We start from the raw sequence: 17,822 nt of genomic DNA, 5'->3' as shown, positions 1-17,822 counted from the left end.
AACATTGTGAAAGCATCTCCTTATTATAATAATAAGAAAATAACTGTTTATCAGTATCACTTGAGAATTAAACAATAAACTTGAATTAAATACCAGGATTTGTTTACACATTAGGTGAGTGAGGGTTAGTTCTTTTCTATTTAGATTCACATCAGCATGTATTCATGTTTATATCATCTCAATTGTCAAATAAGTTATATCTTAAATATGAGGTTTATGAAAAATTACGTCCAGAAGTTTAATTGTGGAGCTGCTTTGTGTCGGACGGTCAGATCTCATCTACACTTGAGTTCAGTCTGGGGTCACTCGGTTGCATAAAAACCCAATCATCGACTTTCGCGCCATTCCGAACAAACGGGGCGGACGTTTTCTTTGTCACGTGACGCAAAATCGGTCACAACTTTCGCGCCACCACAAAATTCCGCCTATCGCCGGAGTTATATGCAACGTGATTGGCTGTGGGAGACGTCAGACTCGCGCCACTTCGTCAACCGAGACTGGGGAGAAACTGAAGCTGCGAGTGAATGAAAACTGATCACCGGTGGTGGAAGACAGTAAATTGTGATTTTTAAAGCTGCATTTGAGTCGGAATTAGGTTTTCTCATTCGGTAAACGTCTGCAGCCATGGCTCGTAAGGATTACGCGGCAGAGAAAGGTAATTGTTTATCTATTGTAATAACGGCATCCCAGCAACAGGTTGGCCCGGTGTTTTATCCCATATCTTCATTTAATTGTGGTTCTTGTTACTGTTTGAATGTATTGGATTAGAAGCCGTGTGGTTTGTCGTTGTATGAAGCCCCAAACTGTTAATCACAGATTCGTTTGTGTTAAATAACTGCAGGAAAAACCTAAAGTAATTCACTTTGCTGGAAGCATCGTGTTATGAATTCTGCGTTGCGTATCTAATGATTCACAGTACCGGGCACGGAACCGGGGATCGTTTGGCGCCCGGTTGACACTGAAAAAACAAACTTTGTTAAAAGCGCTTCAGCTTGTGACTGCGCTGTGACCCGGATGGATCCGTTTAAACAAAGGAGCAGGCGCCAGTGTGCAAGCACATGTCCCGCAATACGTTGCACTTAAGCTAATGAGGCTAATCGGGCACAGAGAGATTGTATTATTAGAAAGCCACGCATTTCAAAACAGGCGCTGAGGTTGGGACTTCAACGTAAACACTTTTGCTCCATTGATGTAAAGCTCAAGTAACTTGTACCGTGTTTTGTCCGCGCTGTTGCAGGAGCAGCAGTGACGTACGTTACGTTCACTTTATTACTCGACGTCAGCACGTTAACCAGTGACGCCCAGTGGTTGGTTTTTAACTCATCAAACTACGCGCACACGTGAATCACACGTCTAAGACAAACTTACACGTTCTAATTAAAAGCGTAAAAATCACCACATACACGTCAATTTCCCTGCTAACCGCGTAAGCTGCGTAGCTCTTATTGACCTAATAGCTAAGAATGCAGTTAACAGCCAGTGTTTAGTCTTCAAACTCTAACGCCAAAATAAATATTATTGGTGACTTGTTTAATGTGATACTTGCTGAAATAGTTTTAATAATTTATTTCCCTGTTTCAACAACCAAAAATAGTTTAAGCAAAATGGTGAAAATGTCTTACCTAATTTTACATTCGGTTTATAAAGCGTTGAGTTACAGATCTTTATACGCTTAGTTTTTATGTTAAGAAATGTAAGTAATATCTGGTGGAGAACGTGTGCTCGACGCAAACGAGTCAACGTCTGCTAAACACAGAAGATGGCTGGCTACGGTTTGAAAACAACAGCGAGGACTATTTGTAGGAGCGGAAGCGCCGCGGAGGGATCTCGAAGTGCAGAGGCACAAAAGCCATGTGCTGCTTTGTTTACAATAACATCCTCGAACAGAGAAAATATTAAAGCAGAGCTGCCGAATTTCCGCTACGGCGTCAAAGTAAGTGTCGCATTTTATTTGTCGTTCTAGGGCCAGTTTCGGTTCTTTTAAGGAGGATTTAAATGTTTTTAGTTGTGTCTCTTTCGAGAAATGAGGCATGTTTTCCTCAAAAAAATGGACACTGAACTCAGCGCGCCTGTTGTTGTATTTACGTTCTCACCCTGATGCCATCTACTGCGTAATATCGGGTATTTCGCCCTATCTTGGCAACGAGAGATGCGTTCAAGCGAGACTGAGTCTGTGCAGTAACAGCAGTTTGTTCTTCACTGTACGTGATGGCAATAGTGACTCATCGAGATTACAGGACGCTGTGTTACTCAACAAAGGGGGTCGTCGCAGGACAACAAATTAGCTCCCAGTGTGTAGGCCCACTGTTGGCTGGGTCGTTAAAACATTCGCCACAGCTTTTAAACTTGTAAAGCAGTTTAGATATTGATGCAAATGGACAAAGTGGTTTCTTTGTTTGTCTCCATTTGGATCCCGCTGCATGTGGTCTGTGGCTTTCTGCTGTGAAATAAACCTGAAAGTGTTTGTCTTGCAGAGAAATGCAAAAGGTTCCTGCAGGAGTTTTACACAGAGGATGACAATGGCAAGAAGGTGTTCAAATATGGAGCTCAGCTTGTAAGTATAGTAAATAATAAAGATTCTAACTATTTCCTCTTGATTTACAACTTTTCACATTTTTTTTCTTTGTTTATATGACAATTTTAGTTACTAATCATATAAATTATGTCTCTTGGGTTTAAAATTGGTGCAAATGAATATTTGTCCAATTAAATAGGCAGCAGATAAATGGATAATTGTATACATTAGGCAGTGAAGTGTAGTTGTTGAGCAGTAGATGTGTAATTAAGTGTCTCATCTGATAATCACTCGTCTGTGCATGTAGGTGGCACTGGCACACAGGGAGCAGGTGTCTTTCTTTGTGGAGCTGGACGATGTGGCAGAGGAGGACCCTGAGCTGGTTGAGAGCGTCTGTGAGAATGCCAAGCGTTACACTGGGCTGTTTGCTGATGCTGTCCATGAAGTGCTGCCAGATTATAAAGAGAGAGATGTATGTGAATTTGCACAGACCTCAAATTTTTACCTGTAATGTATAGTGTGGTTGACCTACTGACTGTGAAAGATTTTTATTATTGATGCACTTGTTGACATGAGATGCTTTTGTCAACCAGGTTGTGGCCAAAGATTCACTGGATGTTTACATTGAGCACAGGCTAATGATGGAGCAGAGGGGCCGTGACCCTGCAGACACTAGAGACCCTCGTAACCAGTACCCACCTGAGCTCATGAGGAGATTGTATGTTGAGTCTGATCGAGCTATTTGTTTCCTCTTTAAAAAGTCTGTTTTCATCCATGCCTGACATGTTTTTTTGTTCTTTGTTTTTTTGGTCTGTCTTTGCAGTGAAATGTACTTCAAACCCCCCAGCACCAATAAACCCAAAGTAGTGCGGGATGTACGAGCTGACAGCATCGGGCATCTGGTGACCGTTCGTGGCATAGTGACCCGTGCTACTGAAGTCAAACCAATGATGGCTGTGGCTACTTACACATGTGACCAGTGTGGTGCTGAGACCTATCAACCAGTAAGACAGGATTTAAGCATAAAATCCTTGAGAAATAGTTTGACAAGATTGAAATTCATTATGCATGTGCTGTTTTCTTTCAGATCCAGTCTCCCTCCTTCATGCCCCTTTCCATGTGTCCCAGCCAAGAGTGTGTAACCAACAAATCTGGGGGTCGTCTCTACCTGCAGACCAGAGGCTCCAAATTTGTCAAATTCCAAGAGCTGCGTATTCAGGAACATGTAGGTACTACCAGTGAAATTGTTACAGTACTGTGATAGTTTTTCTATTTATTTTTTTGTCTGTTGTTCCACAGAGTGACCAGGTACCAGTTGGTAATATTCCAAGGAGCATGACTGTGTATGCCCGTGGAGAAAACACACGTCTTGCTCAGCCAGGAGATCATGTAGCCATCACAGGAGTCTTCCTCCCTCTGCTGCGCACAGGGTTCAAACAAGCTACTCAGGTATAAGGAAGAGGCAGTAAGATGCTTTTTTGTAAATCTGGCCAGACCCCCAGACTCAACTCTTTATTCTATCAACATTCCTCTACCTCCAAGGCATAAAACATCCTCTCTCCTTGGGTCAAATTAGGGCCTTCTCTCAGAAACTTACCTTGAGGCTCACTGCATCACACTCATGAACAAGACCGAGGACGATGAGCTCGGTAACGAGGAGCTGACTGACGACGAGCTGCGTAGCATCACAGGTAGGTGGTGTGTAGGCGATTCATTTACAGAACCATTTATGAATGTCTAAAACTGGCAATTAAGATGTTCTCTTTTGAAACTGAACTTAATGTTTTTGTTTCAGATGAAGGATTTTATGAAAAACTAGCTGGTTCTATAGCACCAGAGATCTACGGACATGAGGATGTAAAAAAGGCGCTTCTCCTGCTGCTGGTTGGAGGAGTAGAACAGGCACCTAAAGGCATGAAAATCAGAGGTGAGCATTTATTAAATGAATTAAATGGAGGGTGTTTTTAAGTGTTTTTTTTTGTTTTTTTTTTTGTTTTGTTTTCCAAAATGTCTTACTAAATGTGGAACTTTTCCTGTTTTGTGTTCTGCCTTAAGGCAACATAAACATCTGCCTGATGGGAGACCCAGGAGTCGCCAAGTCCCAGCTGCTCTCCTACATTGACCGTTTGGCTCCTCGAAGTGAGTACAGCCATGTTCATGATGTTTAAGACCGAAGGACCTGTTTTCGGATTATAAACCTATTACAACAGTATATCTGTAATTGGTGTGTTTTGCTTACTCGTGTTAAGGCCAGTACACAACAGGCCGTGGATCATCTGGAGTAGGTCTGACTGCAGCAGTGATGCGTGACCCACTGACTGGAGAAATGACCCTGGAAGGTGGAGCCCTGGTCCTGGCAGACCTGGGCGTCTGCTGCATTGACGAGTTTGACAAAATGGCTGATGCCGACCGCACAGCCATCCATGAGGTGATGGAGCAGCAGACCATCTCCATCGCAAAGGTAACTGAATCTGCAGCTGTAAATAATGGAGCAGCTGTTTTCTCATTGTCTTTTTTAAGACAGTCAGACACACATTGACACTTTTTTTTTTTCTCCTCTTTAGGCTGGCATCATGACCTCCCTGAATGCCCGTTGCTCTATCCTAGCTGCAGCTAACCCCGCCTATGGCCGCTACAACCCCAGGAAGAGTATTGAGCAGAACATTCAGCTGCCGGCTGCTCTGCTCTCTCGTTTTGACCTGCTCTGGCTCATCCAGGACAAACCGGACGCTGATGCCGACTTGCGTCTGGCGCAGCACATCACCTATGTCCACCAGCACTCCAGACAGCCACCCACTCACTTCACACCCATCGACATGAAGCTGATGAGGTCTGTGGGAGAAAGGCTTTGTTGTTCTAGACTGCATATCAAAATGTTTTACTATTATTACAATGTTGGTCTGCACTAGGATAACCCAAGGGGAGTTTCAGTTTAATAAGTTTTCATAGTGTCTGAAATAAATTCCTTTTTAGGCGTTATATTGCTCTGTGTAAAAAGCGGCAGCCTGTGGTCCCAGAGACATTGGCCGATTACATCACAGCTGCTTATGTGGAGATGAGGAAGGAGGCCCGAGTCAGCAAAGACACCACTTTCACCTCTGCCCGTACGCTGCTCTCCATCCTTCGCCTCTCCACCGCCCTGGTGAGAATCACACCTGGACTCACCAGAATTAAATTATGGCACATTTACAAGTACAGTGTCATATTTATTTTTCACAATAAATCTTTAGGCTGTTGGAAAAAATGGAATTTTAAGTGTTTAAGTCCAGTGGTTCTTTAATTTTTTTTTTTGGTCCTGTTGGTCCAGTGTGTGATAAAGTGCTTACAGTGCAGGTAGTGATGATAACCAGGCCTACTGCAGTGTGAGCACTTCTTTCCTTCGCTGAACAAAAGATCTCAAGGGGTCCAAACAAGAAATTGGCACTACTTTCAGTTACTCATCAGTCCAATAATGTCGAGGAAATGTTTTTTTTGTTTTTTTTATTAAGTAATGAAGGACCAATTATATAACTTCAACAATTCGACCTTTTCTCAGCCTTTGGGTGCCAAAAGTGCTGTTTGTGCAGGTAGCAGTCATCAATCTACTGCAAAACCAGCACTTCAGGCAGACGGGTTGGCAACGTACTGCACAGATGTGTCCAGAAAACATCCAGCCACCTCAGCCATCCCTCTATGAAAGAACTGCTTGAGCCGTTGAGTCGAACACATCACAGCTTCACATCGGCTGAACTCAGTGGTGCAGATTGGTTGCACCTTCATGAGTGACACGCTGATGTTTTTCTGGTTCTGGCCAGCTTTGCAGGGTGGGCAGTCAGCCTGTGTGCGTTAGGACCAGCTGTGCAAACCCATGCAAAACTGACCAAGGCTGGAACTGTCATCGGGATGTTCTGCTTCAAACTACAGTTTAAAATGACTCGTTGACTTTGTCATAAGCAATTTGCTCTGGCGGCTTCAATGTCATCCAGTAAGAGACTAGCTGGTGTTGAGAGGCGGAGACTTGGGCAATTGCTGGCCATCCCAGAGGGCATTGCACTTGTCTCGGTCTGACAGTGCCGGCACAGCGCAGCCTTTGAAAGACGCATCAAGATTATTTGGGTTTTGTTTTTGTTTTGTTTTTTTTCTTTTGCCGTTTTATCAACAATTTCCTTTTGAATGATTCTCTTCAGGCTCGCCTGCGCATGATGGACAATGTAGAGAAAGAAGACGTCAATGAGGCAATGAGACTGATGGAAATGTCAAAGGACTCACTACAAGCAGACAAGTCCAGCAACACGAGGTTAGTGTTAACACTCTGTTCAGTCCGCCTTAACCCCAGACCGGATGCCGTTGGATCTAGGAACCGGTTTATGAGTCTCACTTATGCCCATAACAGTAGCTGCATATCCTGGAGGAAGCTGTAAAACTTCTCTGAATTTTTATGGAGCTCTGTTCACGTGACACAGGCGTCAAAACCAGCAACATTCCCCTTTACTTTAGTATTAAGCCTGTTATAGGAGACTTTGAAAGGGAAGGAGGCTAAAAATTAGCAATTTTAAAATAGAAATGGAGATTTTTCTTTGGCTCAGCTTGGCAATGTTTTCCTCTTAAAGCACGATTCAAATGTATCTCCTTGTGCACAGAGCCCAGCGTCCGTCCGACGTCATCTTCTCCGTGGTGCGGGAGCTGGCCACAGAGGGCGTGGCCGGCCGGGCCGGAGCCGGCGGGGTGGTGCGCATGGCCGAGGCCGAGCAGCGCTGCGTGTCACGTGGCTTCACCCCCGCCCAGTTCCAGGAGGCGCTGGAGGAGTACGAGGAGCTGAACGTGTGGCAGGTCAACCAGGCTCGCACTCGCATCACCTTCGTCTGAAGATCTGGGCTCACGCCGAATTTCTCCTGCCCGAGTGAACGAACGCTCCTCTGGCCCTTTTACAGACTTGCAGGCTTATTTACCCTCTTTCAGCATTTTGTAACAAGTCAAGCAGAACCTGGACCAAAAAAACAGCTGTTGTTGGAGATCCATAGCTTTTATGTTGAGGTTTCTGTTTGCTGGTAAATGGCGTAATTGTGTAAATATGTATTTCAGATCTTTGTATTGAGAAGCTCTGTCTGCAGCTAGAGCTAAAAGCTTCCAGTTGACATTAAGCATTTCTGTACATTTTATGCTTTGTATTGAAAATGAGGCAAGGTAAAATAATATCAGGCCTTGTATTGTGATGATAGTTATAATAAATTTATGGTTCAGTAACATGTTGCATTTGGATCATTGACTGTCTGTAAAGTGAGATAAAAACATGTGCTACAGTCTGAACACCTGGTTTGTGACTTGACGTGATATAATTGCTGCTTTCAGTGATGCCTTTACATGTTTGCCTGTAAAACAACATACAAGGGTTCCTTAGAGTTTGGCCTGTAAAAGAGTGAAAATGCCTGGTCCCGCTTCCTGCAGCCCGTTATTACGTCTTCGCACAGATTCTGTTTAGTGAAGGAAAATGTTAAGTAAATATGAGTATAAAAGATACCGTTGTTTAACATTGTCAGAAACTAAAGTTTTCAGCGAAAACGAAAGCAAATAAGATCTTGACAGTTAACAGCACATCTCTTCCTTCCATGTTTTCTGACGTTTGTCATTTTTTGGTTATTTACATTTGTTACTTTGTTGGCTTCGCTTTTAAAATCTCATTTTTAGGTGGGGCAGCATCGTAGACGTAGGCTTTTGGCAATAAAACGTCTCACGAAGATGTTTGATGGAGCTCAGTTCTGAACTGAGAATTCTTTAAGTCAGTTCAATAGTGAACATGCCAAGACAAAGCAAACGTGTCTGCATGGCTCCGTTTGAAAACCTGCCTCTGAATAACACGTAGAGCAGGTGTTCCGTTAAAATAAAATGACCACCTTTCCAAAAATGTCAGACAACTTGCTTTAGATTTATGTCCGAGGCTCTGCAGATTGTCATCTGTGTGTTTGGCTGAGATATTGTTTGTAGGCAGCATTTTCCTCACAGTTGCAGTTGTCCCAGCAGGTGATACTTTTCCTTCCAGACTTAATGGGGAGTTTCCATTTGAAGTCTGTTCTCTTTATGGCTGTGCTGCTGAAATCCAGGGGCCTTTATTCCTAATTGGCGCCCGAGGCCTCGTATTAAACTGTGGTAAAGAGAGGCGGGGGCGAGGTTCTAGGCTCAGAGCCTCAAATCCTATTGGACGGTAGAAAACGCTTGAAGACGGCTGACACGGAGATGTGTATTTAACCCACTGTGCCCTGTCGGTCCAGTGAAGACGGCCTGAACCAGGTGAGTACAAATGATGGTCTGTGTGTGAAGTTTTGTTCGTTGTATAAATGTTCATTTTTAGCTCATGATTAATTTATTCTATGTAGATTCTGAAAACGGCCTTTATTTTTGCAAAAAAAGTATTTTAAAATAAAAACTATTTTTATATACACTTACTAAGTGTTACCAGTTTTAGTCATGAGGCGTCAATGATGTTCTGTTAATGTTCTTGTTATAGTGATGTGACTTTCTTGCAGGGGTTCGAGATGATTGGCACACTGTGGTGGGTGGGGGCGCTCAGCAGTCTTCTAGGTCAGTAGTTTAGTAGTTTTGTGTCGTATAATTAGTGTCACAAAGAACCAGAAAATAACCAACTGGTTTGCGTTGTGCTTTCAGGCCTGTTGGAGGCCAAATCCTTGCTGAGTGATATCAAGCAGGAAGGTGGGCACCAATCTTCATTATGGCCTATGTTTTACATGATTAAGGGGCTGAGCTGTGACTGCTCTTCTCTCCACAGAGATGGTCCCTGTCGGTGATGTCAGCATCGGCTCGGAGACGGCCAACAGCTTCCTGACGCGCTCCAGGCCCAAGCGTAACGTGGACCCCAGGTGGTACAGAGGAAACCCAGACTTCCAGTCGTACTACCGATACTACAGCAGCATCGGACACACTGAAGGGGTACGACGGACACGACAAATTTAATATTCTAATAATACCTGCCACTGATGACATTGTCTGAATTTACTGGTGAATATCGACATTTTTCATGAAATGACTCTTCTCATCTCTTGCTATTTGTCTGTGGTGTCACTGCTGTGTGTGTTCCACGTCTCAGATCTATGAGATCGACAGGCTGCGGATGCTCTACCAGCAGATGAGGTACCTGGAGAACGCTTACGGGCCCAACGCCTCCTACTTCCAGAACAAACTGGGAGTACCGAGGATCATGTGTGACCCGACCACAGACAAGAAGTGTAAAGTTGCCGCTCCTCCTCCACCTCCCATGAAAGGGGGTCCAAAGCCCACAGAGCCCCAGGCAACTCCACCTCCCCTCCCTCCTGCTCCATCCATTTCTCAAGCCGACGTTCTTTACCTGTGCAACAGCAAGGACCCTCTCTGCAAGCCCCACATTGTCTACCTCCCGAGTGGTGCGGTGCCTGTGCTGTGTGACCCTCGCTACCACCCTCACTGCAGCCCTCAGAAGGTTGCACCAGCCCCTGTAGAAGCACCCCAACCTCCTCCGCCCCCTCCACCAAAGAAGTCCGTCCTTCCTCCACCTCCACCCCTCGTCCTCATCAAGAAGTCTCCCCCAGCCCTCGTCCGTCCCTTCAAGGGCATGGAGTACGACTGTGACCCCTACTGGGATCCTGACTGCCTGATCGATCACCCACCCAGGCCCATTATGGGAGCGGTGGTGGTACCCCCACCACCGCCCCCTTCTCCTCCAGTGGAGGAGGAGGAGGAGGAAGTGGTGGAGAAGCCAGCACCTCCTGCACCTATTGAAAAGAAACTAACCCTCTTCCCTTATCCATACCAGTACCCAGCACCCTATAACCCCATGGATGATCTGTACGACCCAGCCCGCTTCCAGTACCCTCAGCCCGCTGAGCCTGCAGATGAGCCTGCAGAAGACAGTCAGTAAAACCTGACTGAATCGAGGAAAGGTATTTTTCCTGAAATACACAAGACTTTAATTAATTCTTTTGAGGTGTTTTACTTTATTTTAGCTTTTTTGGAAATCACAGACACAGACCACATCCTGTACTGAAGCATAGATGAGCTGCAGCCTCATGTCACCATCACTGTCAGCATGTAATGAAACAGCATTAGATCAGTACATCCCTGTAATGTAAATGAATCCTCATTATAAAGAGAATAAAATGTGATACAACTGTTTCCTTGTCATTGAAAAGTATTTTATCATAAAATATAGTTTTAAAAAATATACGACAGAGTTGCTGGCTCCTCCATTTGCCACTTGGCAGCGAACAAGAACTGCCAGCTTGCAGCTTTGGGGTTATTATGTCTGCTTCCACTGGATGTTTGATGCCCGTATAAATGCTGACTCTTGTTAAGACCTCTGACTCTGCAGACGTAACTTTCCCGTACCCACTTTTTTCTGCCCGGTTGTCTGTCCAAGGTCTCCACAGGCAACCGAACAGCAGGAACACAACATCAAAAGATGCAGTAACTGCAAACACGCCTGACAATAAACCAGCTCCACATCGCTGACTTCAGGCGCTTTTCAAAAATGCAGGTCTGATGCTTTTATGAGCTGCATGGGTTCGGTCTAGTTACTGTAATGATGGCCCTTAATAACTACTTAAGTTTAGAAAAAGGAGTCTAGGTCCCAAGAAAAAAATCTGATCATTTATTACATACAGAAACATGAAACAATAAAACGGTGTGTTGTTGTAATGTTCTGTTTGTAATGTATGATGATTGTAAAGTAACAATGTTCATGTACAGTGGATTTGTTACTGTGCAAACCCAAGAAAGAGTTGAGCAATTTTGTACATTTCTCTCACTGATTGTTGCAATTAAGTGCTATTAGATACACTTGTGGTTGACAATGGTAAACTGGTTGGAAAGCTACTGTTGGTTTTAGTTAACAAATTACAAAGAAAACTGAGAAAAAGAGCTTTTCTCTCTTTCCCAGCTCAAAAGAAAAGTCCCCTCATCCTCCGGCCGATGCCCTGTCTGTCGTACAGGACGTTGAACTTGTTGATGAACTGGTTCATACTGTTACAGGTCTTGGTGATGGTGCCTAAATAGGCCATGAGGCCCACATCATTACATTGCTGCAGGGAAACAAGAGGCACAGTTGCAGTTCACTTTAGATCATTGTCCTTTTCACTGTATTTGAATAATGATGTAAAACAAAAGATGACATTAAATTTAAAAAACACTTCCCTAGATCATGTGAATAAAACAAATAAAGCTTGCTTACATCATAAAAGTCCGTTTTGAATTTGGTGGTGCTCAGGACTGGCAGTCTGTGGCACAGGGCGTTCGCTTCCCGGAGGATCTCGTGGTTGAATGGTACCTCTCCTACAACACATGAAGACAGATGGAAGTGATGAGAAATACGTCCTAGACGCAAAATACTAAAAGGTATGAGGATGTTTCAAACAGGGGTTTATAATTATCCACACGTTTGAGGCACCGCCGTTAAAAAACAGCTGTCCGATGTTTTGTTCATGCTTTCCTCTCACCTGCTTCCACGGCTTTCACATACTCTAGAATGATCTTCACTCGACTGTGGAGCATCTTTATCGCACTGTGCTGGGCTATGAGGTGTTCAGCAACTAACAAAGACAATGATAGAGTTAAATAAGTTCAGAGAAAATGATGTTCATATATGTAGGAGAGTTCCTACACTGACCCACTTTTACTGCTCTCCACCCTGAAGCTTTTCAGCTGGTAAATGACAGTTTAGCAGGAAAAAGGGGAGAATATGTGCAGTGTAAAAAAGGCACCTTCCATCATTTGGCTGACTTATTTTAAACAGTTATTTTTTAAAGACACTTGTGCTTTTATTGCATTTGCCAGACTAATAGTTGAGCATCAAGCTGTGGAGCTTAATGTAGAACTCTGCCTTTAGTGTTTTGTCTGTTAACTGATTTTTACTGTAGCTGGACTATTGTTTCAGTTTGTGGTTTAGCACATTTCTGCTTTTGATTTTATTCAGTTTTGTGAAATAAACAATATGGGTTTGTAGCCAAAATGCACATAAGCATATAAATATCTGTGTAATTACACTGCAGCTAAAACGCTTCTAGGCCAATGTGGAGTTTAGCATCTTTGAATTTCAAAGCAATAGTGAAAGTCTACCTGTTGAGTTCTCCCCTGTCCCGGTAGCTGTCATTCGAGCTACATGGTCAACGCCGATCCTCTCGGCTTCCTCTGTTGCCAGAGTGTATGTCAGCTCAGCAAACAACATGGTAGCCTGGGTGAAAAAGACAAAGAACATGACAATAAAATGTAACTTTAAAAAAATTATAATTGTCAATGAAATAATGGGGAGATACTATTAGTCTAAGCAGTACCTCGCCACTGATGATGTCAATCACAGATTCATAAACGCTAACAGGAAGCTAAAAAGTAAAGAACACAGGTTAAAAACAACTGCATTTAACCATATAATGTGGATATTGCCTCGTTATTGATGAACTCACATCAGTGTGTTTAGTCATTGGGTTGAGCTTGAGGAATAGAGGGCTCTCAATGATCTCACACACCTAGAAAAGAAAATTGGAAAGCTGATTAAAATTTAAATAATAAAGTATCAAAGATGTATAACAAGATATTTAAAATAACTCTTATTACTTGTTACTTACTATGTAAGAAAACCCTTTAAGACTTGCTCACCTGCTTGTGAATGTGAATGTCTGACTGGTCTGGAGGACCGCCTGTGGTGTACCAACCCAAGAACTCCATGTCTTTAAAGACCTGTTTGACTGAGACATGAGAGGACATCGAGGGTGACACAAGAGCTTGACTAATTTCATTCACCTCTTGTAAAATAATCACTCATCAAAATAATTGTATCTAATGTTGACAACTCTTGAGAGTTTGATGATGCAGAGAAAGAAAAGATGTTGATGACACTTACATTGTTCTTCCTTGGTATAATAGTACTCCTTATCGATATGCACTCGGTCATCTATAGTATGAGACAGCAGCTCAAAAGAGTTCATGACCTCAATGTTTCTACCCTCCTGCTTCCCGATGAGAGCTCCAATCACTGTGAAGAAGAAGAACTTATTCATTATGTCTGGTTACAGAACAATGTGTCTGCTCACATACCATTTTCATTGCTTAGGGCTGTCATGTCACATACCCTGCATCGGCCGCCCCTCTTGTGACCGGATGCGTATCCAGTGGTCGGATATGTTGAGAATAACCAGAGGATGCAGTGCCACAGAAACGCTCCCAGTGACGCCTGAGGCCATAACACTGGGGCTCGCTGCAGATGGACAGAAGAGTTTAACTAAAGAGCTTCTTATAAAATCATATAAATAAAATACTTACTATAGAAAACAATAAGCAAATTACCAAAACATGAAATTAGTGCCCTTACTTGCAGCGACATATTTTGCTATTAAAGGAAGGTTTTCAGTGATTTGCATGTAAACTCAACAACAAAAGTGCATTTTAAAATGCATTTTTAGGGTGACAGATGTTAACCTGTGTGGTTATCAATAGACAGCACAATAAAAAGATGTAGGAGGCCCAAACTATTTCAAATGACAGCTCCCATGGGAGGAGCAACTTTATCTTGTTTTGGTACTAAAGAGTGTTGGAATCTGCAAAGAATGCATGGGAAAAAGTGGACTTGGTACTGAGCTATACAAATGAAATAAACTTGACACAAACACCTTTGTTGGCACAACAACTAATTGGAGCCTGTATATCAATACACAAGGTGCTTTGGAAATGTGAAGCCTTTAGTGCATGTATTGACCACCTGTGTTTTTAAGGGGAGAAGCGACATCTTTTGAAAATGATTATCTTGAATCATCAATGAAAGGATGGTAAAACACTGAATAGCATAAATATTGGTTCATTTCGCGAAGAAGAGGTCCTGTGTGAGATCAGGTTGCTTTTCTGTATAATATGCCTGAGTTGAGAGATGCAGGCCTGAATAGATTGCTGATGCAGAAGGAAATAGAGTCTTAATAGAGAGTTAACGTGATCAATTTGACAGTTTTACAACAGAGTCGTGTAACGTTACGTTAACCCATGTCAGCTCATGTTAGCAAGCTCGATATTTCCCCCGTTTAACACCACACATTTGCCACTTAGAGAAACTAATAACACAAATGTTCTAGCTGCACAATGCTGTGCATTGTAGTTAATGCTAATCTACGGCAAAAACTAACTGAACGGATAAATACTCGCCTGCCCCATCCACTTCCATTCCCCCACCATTGCTGGTCGCCATCTTGTCCGGTAAATCGCGCAGGCGCAGTGGGCTGTTCTCCTAACTCAACGTTAGGTGGCAATATCGCTTTAAGAGGAAGTTTTAGAATAAGCTCAAACCCATATCTATTGTGTTGCGTTTACAAGTAGCGCGACCGAGGTACTTGTCGCCGCGGGTAAAAAGAAAAAACATTCCTTATTTAGGCGTTTACATTACTACTAGGCCCTACCGCCACGGATGGGTAGCTGTTTCCTGGGGAGCGGTGATTCGGACGCAACCTATGTGCGTCGGGATATTAGTCCGTGTCCGAGGTTCAAATAGTTTTGTTTACAGAATGGATGAATTTAAAGCATGTGTTCTAGAATATTTCCCTGAAAACATTCTAATTGACGTGTTATCGTATCTGAGCGTACGAGAGCTCGTCAGAGCTGGAAGGTAAGGGAAACGTAACTTGGTTATTTCCATTTCACCAGTTCGTCCTGTGAAACAAAACTCAGTGCTAGCTTTGCCTTTGTTGTGACTCGCACAAATGAATAAGTTGTTTGTTGGATTAAATCCGTTTTTTTAGAGTGAGTAAGAGATGGAAACGCCTCGTTAAAGATCAGAGACTGTGGAGACTTGTCGATCTCACTGCATGGAAGGGGGTAAGAATGATAATATTTACCCTATTTTATTTATAAATTAGTTGAATATTTTGTAGAATCGAGACTATTCAGGAACCCGTAGTTGGATTTGAACTGTCACAGTCTTACTACCACATACAAAAGAAAGATTAATTAGAATATTCACGCTCAGTTACCTCCTGTGCAACGTGTAGCTGGCAACTGGACTTATTTTTTTAATAGGTCAGATGTTTGACGAGTCATCCAAGGAGCTCTATGAGTCTCACGATAGATGCTGCTAGAAAAATTGTGTTCTTTTTTTAGCCTTTTCATACGTACAGGAAAACTAAACTGCGCCAATACAGAACAAACAATAGCATGTTTTTGCGGGATTCAAAAAATAGCAAAAAACGAGCATGTTATTCCAACAGCATGGTGTTTATTTAAATCAAATTTATGTTAAAAGTAAGTCATTAGATAGCTACTGTTTACATTTTTCCAGTCCAGACAAAATAAATGAAGGTATCTTCAGGTACCCCCCCCCCCCAAACAAATGAAGTAAATCAGGCACTGATCATTGTTACTCTTTTACATATTTTGTTACTCTTTTTTTGTATTTTATGTAGAAAACCTTTTTCCTATAAGCTTCTGCTGTTTTTGTTGTTTACTGTTAGTTGTGTCTGTGTAATAATTGACAGGAACTGTCTTTTTTTTTTGCTTTCCATCGCTCACCTTCAACACACATAAATTCGTGGACTGGCCAATGTGTGCAAGATGACATCTCGCATACTTTGGGTCCTGCTGCGTCAGTACTTTGGTTGTGGACTACGATGCTTACGGTTACGTGGTTTGCTGCTCTCTGCACGAGGTGGCACCATTCTCTCTGAGCCTTGGCTCAAAGCACTGTCCACAAAGTGCCCTCGCCTGAATAAGCTATATCTTCTACATGCTGACCTGAGAACCCTGCCCAGTTGCCAGCTCCTACCTCCATCTTTGAAGGTTCTGGAGCTTCGTGGCTGTGAACTCCCTCGTGGATTTTTTGAACAGAAACTGCCTGCTTCACTCACTAGTTCTCAGAACAAAGCAGAAGCTGCATCCAGTGCTGGCGCTCAACAGCAAGGACAGAGTCGCAAAGAAAAAGCACCTAAGTCTTCCTCAGAGATTCTAATTGAGAGGTTAGTCCTTAACAATGTGCCCTCTTTCACTGATCAACATCTGCAGAGTCTGACATCATGGAACAAGCTTAGTCGATTGGAGTTGCGTGACACCTTTCGTGTGACCGCTAATGGGCTTAGGAGCAGTGCTGCCAAGGATGGCGTCTGTGGGGTAGAAGGACTTTCTAGGCTCAAATATTTGGAAATAGGTATTACAGGACGGCAGGGCTACCAGTTACAGATGGCTTCCCTAGGGCTAGGGGCAGGATGGCTTGGACTGGAGGAACTGAGTCTAGGTGGTAAGGAGGTGAGTCCAGGCCTTCTCTGTGCGAGTCGCCTCAAGGACCTAAAAAGTCTGTGCCTGTGGGCCTGCACACTCAGTGAGATGCAGATTGTCAGGAGCTGCAGGATGCTTCGTGGACTCCGCCAGCTGGAGTTTTTGGATGTCACCTTCCAACCTCGGCAGTGTTTACCTGTGGTGGAAGGGGAAGGTGGTGGTGAAGAGGAACAGGACAATGAAGCTGCAGCTGGAGATGGCAGCAATGATGAAAACAAGACATTGGATCCTATTCTAAGTCTGCGTCGCTCACTGGCTTCTTCACTGCCATCCTGCAATCTAGTTTTCACCAATTGCTCTGTTCAGATGAATGCAGACTAAATGAGGTCTACAAGAAGTAAAAGATGGATAGATACACTTATTTTTCACACAGATGTGTGTGAGTGTATTGATAAAATGATTGACTTTTTTATTTTCATACCCATACTTAGCCAACACTGACTTACAGTCTATGATCATTTTTTATTGCCAGCGCTGCATAAATGAGATTGAAATATGATTTTCATGTCATTGTGTAAAACAAGAAAAAACTCAAGGCAGAAACATATAGAACAAGAAATGTTAGTAACAGTTTGTGTCATACATTTATTGCACAGATAAAGGATTTGTGATACTGAAGCAAACTGACAAAAAAACGTAATTAAATTGATATCCAGAGTGTTTTTTTCTGACTATTTTTGTATGTGCCAAAATCAGTGACAAGATGAGGAATAGTGTGGGTTCCAGATGTGTGATATATAATGAAATTATTTAGAACCCTGCTTTTCTTTATAATCTATTTAGTCAGGTTTTATTTTAAAGGTGGAGTGAACCACAACCTCATGATATTTAATGCTAGTGGGTAGTTTGAGTCCCACCTTGATTGCTTGCAGAAAAATTAGGCCAAGCACACGCATAGCTCACTGCTGACACTGACAGTACATCAGACAGATGGCAGTTACTGTACAAAGGCAGACAGATGAAGCATATTTTGGCAATCATCCACCTGTTTCCTGTTGCTTCACCACTTTTCACCAGTTTTCATGTCTAAATATCTGTTACAAGC

General features: G+C 42.9%; 4 protein-coding genes across 5 annotated transcripts; 3 read left to right on the top strand and 1 right to left on the bottom strand.

Moving 5' to 3' along the window:
* The first annotated feature begins 451 nt into the window (after positions 1-451).
* mcm7 (minichromosome maintenance complex component 7) lies at positions 452-7,738 on the top strand. 2 transcript variants are annotated; one of them, XM_029164763.3, is made up of 15 exons: positions 452-655; positions 2,475-2,554; positions 2,823-2,987; positions 3,109-3,233; positions 3,339-3,519; positions 3,603-3,740; positions 3,815-3,964; positions 4,092-4,206; positions 4,311-4,442; positions 4,571-4,654; positions 4,765-4,976; positions 5,080-5,345; positions 5,489-5,657; positions 6,682-6,791; positions 7,135-7,738. In XM_029164763.3, exons 1-15 carry the CDS (start codon positions 625-627, stop codon positions 7,358-7,360), a joined length of 2,184 nt encoding a protein of 727 aa, XP_029020596.1. In that variant the 5' UTR covers positions 452-624; the 3' UTR covers positions 7,361-7,738. The 2 variants fall into 2 exon arrangements, with proteins under 2 accessions (XP_029020596.1, XP_029020597.1); XM_029164764.3 differs by lacking the exon at positions 452-655 and adding an exon at positions 1,820-1,933.
* Positions 7,739-8,757: 1,019 nt separating this feature from the next.
* On the top strand, positions 8,758-10,653 carry LOC114864552 (uncharacterized). Its single transcript, XM_029165430.3, has 5 exons — positions 8,758-8,779; positions 9,016-9,070; positions 9,155-9,199; positions 9,276-9,436; positions 9,594-10,653. Exons 2-5 carry the CDS (start codon positions 9,025-9,027, stop codon positions 10,398-10,400), a joined length of 1,059 nt encoding a protein of 352 aa, XP_029021263.1. The 5' UTR covers positions 8,758-8,779; positions 9,016-9,024; the 3' UTR covers positions 10,401-10,653.
* A 554-nt stretch (positions 10,654-11,207) lies between these two features.
* On the bottom strand, positions 11,208-14,803 carry cops6 (COP9 signalosome subunit 6). The gene is made up of 10 exons (XM_029165432.3): positions 14,663-14,803; positions 13,602-13,727; positions 13,374-13,505; positions 13,130-13,218; positions 12,937-12,999; positions 12,808-12,855; positions 12,593-12,707; positions 11,974-12,066; positions 11,709-11,809; positions 11,208-11,559 (listed from the first exon to the last, which is right to left on the bottom strand). Exons 1-10 carry the CDS (start codon positions 14,703-14,705, stop codon positions 11,419-11,421), a joined length of 951 nt encoding a protein of 316 aa, XP_029021265.1. The 5' UTR covers positions 14,706-14,803; the 3' UTR covers positions 11,208-11,418.
* Positions 14,804-14,964: 161 nt separating this feature from the next.
* Positions 14,965-17,434, top strand: LOC114864551 (F-box/LRR-repeat protein 12-like). The gene is made up of 3 exons (XM_029165429.3): positions 14,965-15,119; positions 15,253-15,328; positions 16,061-17,434. The coding sequence occupies exons 1-3, from the start codon at positions 14,965-14,967 to the stop codon at positions 17,096-17,098; spliced, it is 1,269 nt and encodes a 422-aa protein (XP_029021262.1). The 3' UTR covers positions 17,099-17,434.
* Positions 17,435-17,822: the final 388 nt, after the last annotated feature.

The sequence above is a fragment of the Betta splendens genome, chromosome 10, assembly GCF_900634795.4.
Source record: "Betta splendens chromosome 10, fBetSpl5.4, whole genome shotgun sequence".
Lineage (NCBI taxonomy): Eukaryota > Metazoa > Chordata > Actinopteri > Anabantiformes > Osphronemidae > Betta > Betta splendens.
This window is presented reverse-complemented; position numbering and strand designations above follow the sequence as displayed.